Here is a 6,000-nt window from a genome sequence, read left to right on the forward strand (position 1 = left end):
TTGTTTATGTGCTGCCAAATTGGAGAATAATTGGGCTGTAAGTGTTTGCCGTAGCTAAGCTTTGTGGTATGTATTTACTGCCTTATACAGAGCTCACCAAGAAGCTAAATTGCTGCAAAAATTTAATGCTCTGGACACTGATGGTTCTGTGGCCTCACTGGAGAGGGCATGTTGAGGGATGCACTGGTTCTTGCTAATACAAGGCATTTTCTGGCCCCGTTCTCCCAAAGCGGTTCCCTTCTCTCTGTACAGTTGGCTTTGAGGGGGTTTGAGCCTGTGTAGAAGAGAAGGTGTTTGGCAGTATGATGAGTTCCTATTTTGGTTTTTTTCCAAGTAGCTGTGGGATTGCTCTCCAGGCTGACTTTAGTTTTTACATCCAGCTAATGAAGCCATCTCCAAGAAATAGCCTTCTGCAAACAGTTAAGGAAATCTTGGTTTTTGGCTACAGGGCAGTAAAACTGTGAAGGAAAGCTGACTTTAGGATCCATGTCATGCTCTAGTGAAGCAGGAGGACTAGAAACTCTAAATTTTCGTTTAAAAACTAGTCCTACTACATATGTATTCTTTGAGGAAGAGAAATCTGGAGAGGCAGAGTGTAATTAGTCTCCAGAATTAATTGGAAGACTTGAATAGGAAGCCTGGAATTCATTGTCTGTCAAATGACCTCATTAAAACAATGAGTCACACCACTAAAGCAGAGAGGTGAAGTGATTTCCTCCCCTTTCCTGCATTATCATTTCACCTTTGTTTTTCGTCTTTACTGTTTTTTTTTTTTTTTTTCCTAAGGCTGAATATAGATGAGTTCAAATGCACTATAGATTTAGTCTGCCTCTCATTAAAATTTGCCTTTAGAATTGGAAAGATTTCTTCTAGAAACAATGATTTGGTATTACAAAATAATAAGATTCTCAATACTTGTAACAAGTGTGCCTCCTTGAAGGAAATCTGTAAAAAAGAATTTTAACTAAGTTTGAGTACATTTTTGCACTTTTTTTGAAACTTTTTTTTAAATTTCATTTACCAAGGCAGAAAGTGCTATGAGATTTTGCTTGTATTAGAAGTGCATGTAGCCTGTGTATTCCTGGTTATAACCCTTCAAGGAATAATGAATAAGTTCTTGAATCCTTAGCTGAATTTTTCTTGTTTTTTTAACTCCATGAATTAAATCAGTACATATAGGTAGATAATTCAACCTGTATTACAGAAGTGCTTTTAACATATATTAGTACATGATCAGCTTTCAAGTGTCTGGTGCTAAATTTTAGTGTGTCTTGTTAGAGGGGATTTCATTAAAATGCTCTGTGTAAAATGATTTTTGTGTACAAGGTGGAGATAGATGTAGATATTAAGTCTTGACTCAAATGGTCACAAGGAAAAACAAGGAACAAGTGCAATTTTTGAGCAACGGTTTAAGAAAGCAAAATGAGTATTGCTGATGTAAACCTGAGCTGGCTAGTTATAAAATGAAGGTTTACTGAAATGGTGTGAAGTCTCCTTTCTCGTCTCCATGAGGGAAAATGTGCATCTTTTATTGAATGCTGTTTTTCCTTAGTGGGGAACTGCAAGCAAGAAAGGAACAAGCACCAGAGCACAACTGTGTTAATGACAGCCAGCTCCATGTGAGTGTCAGATGCAAAGTGATACCTAAATCAGAAATGTGCTGAACCAGTGTTGTGATTTGGGTGTCCATGGCAGGTGCACAACAGTGCTACTGCATTATGCAAAATGTTTGCCACATGCAAAATGCTCTTGTTGGGTTTTACTCTTCGGTACTGCAGACCCTTATTTCAAGGGAAAAGTTCCTGAGGGAATAAAGCATTTTAAATTATTATATGTACTTCTTCAAATGAATGCCTTCTATGCCTTAAGGATAGTTGCATTTGCTTCAGATCTCCTTTAGGGGGTTGACCCTACAGTTTGGTTTATTTTGGCAGAATTAAGAAGTTTTCAGGTGGTGTTAAACTTGCCTGAAAACTTCAAGCAAATGTCTTGTTTTGCAAAAGAAGGCACTTGTGATAAGCCTTCAATGTATAAGGGGAGGAATTCCTCTCTTTTGCTATAATGTCATGCTAAAAAAGCAACTGACCCCTGGCTAAATTTCATATCTAAGGAAAGCTTGCTCCAGAATCTACTGAGTTGTGGGAAATGGGCAGAGGAATAGCAAGGTGGGATATTCCAAATGATTACAGAGTACCATAGATGTCCCTGTCCACTCTGCAGATGCCTCTTCCCTTAAGACTCTTCTGTGAAGCTGCTGGAGAGTTTCCAGATGCAGTGTCTTTTTGAGGAGTATTTGTGGCTTGAACAGACAATTTTAAAAGTTTTTCTAAGGGAAGAACTGCACTTCAGACCATTATTCTCCAAACCTGTCTCAATCTGATGGGACTATAGTGGATTTTGTTTGTTTGTCTGTTTGTTTGTTTGTTTGTTTGTTTTTTTAATGGAAAGACTTGTTGAGAGGCAATACAAATGGTATTCATTCCAAGTAAAAATCTTCTAAGATTACTTTAGGGAGTTTATTTCTCTAATAATTGTACTGCAGGGCTTTGTATAAGTTTGATAGTAAAAAATCCTACTGTGTTTGTGTTTCAAGCAGCACCATGCCATATAGTTTTGCACTGTCTGCCGTGGTAATATGATGACACAGAATTAATGCAAAGTTGGTTGAAAGCAGTGAATTTTTAGAGTAAGCATGTCTTCATACTTCTGAATTTTTAGTGGAGAAGTGTTGGACTGTGACAAGTTTAGAGTTGATATTGTTGCAGTGATTTGTGCCTTTGTGAAATAAGACAGTTTCAAGAGGATGGAGGGAGAGGATTTGGGTGTCTTAAGAAACTTGTTTTTCTGATCATCTTATTAGGCTGTCTGTCGAGATGGGAAGCATGATATTGACATGAAGGTCCTGAAGTGGCCTTCACTTAGTTCAGGGTGGAGACCCCACTGTCACGTAGCTGCTCTGCCTTTGCTGCTGTTCATTGCAGCCACAGGTAATGTGGATGCAACCATCACCGTGGTGCAACAGTACATGCAGTTCACTATAGATGCGCATAATCAGGAAAGGAAATTGGTTTGTTGGGACCATGGTCCCACCAGAAAAACCTGATGTATTTCTCAAGTTTAAATACACATTTACACAGACTTTCCTTATGCGAGGTGTAGCACCTTGTAATACATGTTTCAGTGTGACCTTTTTTGAAGGGTACTGTGTTGTCATTTAAGTGGTGACTTTGTTGACTGGAAATTTAGCATCAAGCATTCATCCAGGAAATCATGCTTTTAGTTGTTTCACAGAATCATAGAATGGCTTAGGTTGGAAGGACCTTAAAGATCATCTAGTTCAACTGCCAAGGGCTGGGACACCATCCACTAGGGCTCAAAGCCCTATCCAACCTGGCTTTTCACATCAGCCTAACTGAATAATTACATTCCATGTTTACAGCTAGCTGATTTCATAAGAACCTTTTTGTAGATCTGCTGTAGGATACATAGTACTGTGGATAAACATGATTTTCCCAATGTGACAGTAAGGAGGTAATTTAGCTTTTATTGCACCTGCAAGAAATTGTATACCAAAAAGAATCTCAGGGAAGGATGCAAATCTGTAAGCTTCTGTTCTCACACAGTTTAAAAAGATGAAATCTGCTGAAACTGGGGAAAATACCACCATGAATAAAGGCCTGGTCTGTGAATTGGCTTGTCATCTTCTGGGTTTTCTGGTGTTGTTTTGGTTTTTTGTTTGATTTTTTCTTTTTTTTTTTTTTTTTTGGAGGGGGGAGTGGGATGTAGTGTTTGCTGTTTGTTTATTTTCAAATTACTGTCATTCACTTAGCTCTGCAATCAGTTTTACCTATCATAAACCAGTGGTGCTACGTCTGGTTCCTTGTTCCTGACTTGCCTTAGACTGACACAAGTGTTACTGTGGGGTGGGTGGTGGGTCTGGTCAGAGGGTTGAGCAGCTTGGAAAGTAGCAGGGCAAGAGGAAAAACAGCTCAGCTTTTTAGCCAGATCAGCTTTCTTGTACAGCTCAGTATGCTCAAAATACTAGTTCCAGCATGGAGAGTGGCAAGAGAGAAACACCTCTTTTGGCAAGACTGATGATTTCTGTGCAGGCTTAAGTTGTAGAAGTCTGCTTTGACTGTTTGCATTGTTTCCAGTTATAGGTTTTGCTTCATTCAGTAGTTGGCATAAGGCCCTGTGCAGTAAAAACCTGAAAGATGGGTTATGACTGAACTGGGACAATCACAAGGAAAAGCTCATTGTTCACACTTCTGCTGGATGGGGAGGATGTGTATAAGGTTCCTGATGGTCAGGACAGAGAAATTCCAGCTTAGCAGTAAAAGCTTAAATAAAAATGTATACTTTGTGTTTTTTAAAAAAAACCTCAGTTATGGTATTATGGGATAATAAAAATTACTCATATTTTCTTTTTATTCCCCTAGGAATTTATCAAAGAGCTGCTAACTCGGATAAGAGGAATGAGGAAACTCAGTCCCCCTCAAAAGAAGAGTATATAAATAACTCCAAGTAATAGCACTCTGTAAAAGACATGGCAAGGGAAATGGGACTTTGAATACAAGACCTTTATTAAAATAATTGTCTTTCTCCACAACTTTTTTGATTTTATTCAGTTTTGACTCAAGGAATTTTTTTGTGTGTTTTAAGGGTTCTTTTTTTAAGTGTCAATTTTTTTTTATCAAAACTATCAACAATTTGGATGCTGCTCAACTTTCACCTGAGGAATACTGAAGCAAGTGAAGAATCCAAGAGTTAGTGATGAGGGGTAGCAAGCCTATGTGGTGAGCCAGAAGATCTTGTAAATTTACAGAGCTAGGAGACTTCTCCTTGCAGCTGTAGTTGGATAATGTTTCTTAAGTTGGTTGTACATTTAACTCATGGATGTCAAGTTTCTTGTGCTTGTCTGTACATAAATTTTCAAGTGGGTTGTGAATACTGTTTCACATGGATGGAAGGAGAAGTTTGTTATAGTAAATTATTTAAATGGTGGTTATTGCAAATTTGCTACCAAAAGGTACCAATTTAGATTACTAAAATGAATACTGCCATTTTTCTAAGTACCCTTAAGCAGTCCAGTGAAGAATCTCATCATATCTCCTTGTTTAAACCACAGCATATGAAAATTGGGAATTTTAAGGGCTTAATTTTTAGACTTAAAAGTTATTTGATTGACTTTGATGCTTTGCCAGGATCACTTCCTCTCCACCTCATGGTGTTTTGGAGCTGTCCTAACCTATGCTGAATATGGGCCTGGAGTGATATCTAGAGAAATTTCCATCACCATTTAAAAGCTGATTCATGCTGGAGGAAAGGCAGTGATACCAAATGAATTGCAAGTACTGTATTACATTGGATGATGTGGTCTTAATCAAATGCAGATTCCTCTCCTATAAAGGTTAGGCAAAGAGTAATACAGCCTTTGTTTATGGCTTTGCCCTGAGAAGTGGGAGCCTTCTTAACTTGGGCTCTCTTACTTGTAAGAGCAAGAACAGAGATCCCTGCTCCCTTCTGGAAAATGTCCTAACTAGAATGTTTGATAAGCTACCATTTACTGGTAGGTGACATTAGTCAGGCATTTTATATCAAGGGTGCTCTGAACATATTTTATTTTTCAAGAGAAGTACATGTTTGTGAATTTTATGTATACTGGCAAGCTTTTTTAATGTATTTAATTTTGTAATGTTTACTGATGATTTTATTTACCAGATAATTACTCAAATAAATGGAACAACTTGTGACTTGTTACATGTACACTTTACAAGATTACTGTTGCTGAGTAGGTTTGTAAATGGAATTGCTTGTCAAAAAGAGAAGCCTTTAAGGTGGCAAGGACATGGGAACCCAGGTATTTTGACCCTAACTGGCTTTTAATGTACTCAGTATCACTCAGCCCTTGCCCAGTATTACTCACACTCCTGTAACCTGGTGCACAGCTTCACCTTTGAAAGTCTCCTCCAGAGGAGGCCTCCCTTCCCTGTGCCCTAG

The 6,000-nt window shown here is 38.2% G+C and overlaps 1 protein-coding gene across 4 annotated transcripts in view; it reads left to right on the forward strand.

Moving 5' to 3' along the window:
• The window catches only part of PPP1R14C (protein phosphatase 1 regulatory inhibitor subunit 14C), a 50,485-nt gene extending 44,747 nt beyond the window's left edge, over nt 1–5,738 (forward strand). For 2 of the 4 annotated variants that reach the window (XM_062488860.1, XM_062488864.1), the window contains one exon: nt 4,440–5,738. In XM_062488860.1, the coding sequence (XP_062344844.1) occupies nt 4,440–4,514 (75 nt within the window). In that variant the 3' untranslated portion in view covers nt 4,515–5,738. Of the gene's footprint in view, nt 1–1,552; nt 1,620–2,220; nt 2,309–4,439 lie in introns of those variants that run through there. The other 2 variants (XM_062488861.1, XM_062488863.1) reach the window with 2 other exon arrangements.
• The last annotated feature ends 262 nt before the right edge of the window (nt 5,739–6,000 follow it).

Source organism: Cinclus cinclus, chromosome 3 (assembly GCF_963662255.1).
Source record: "Cinclus cinclus chromosome 3, bCinCin1.1, whole genome shotgun sequence".
NCBI lineage: Eukaryota > Metazoa > Chordata > Aves > Passeriformes > Cinclidae > Cinclus > Cinclus cinclus.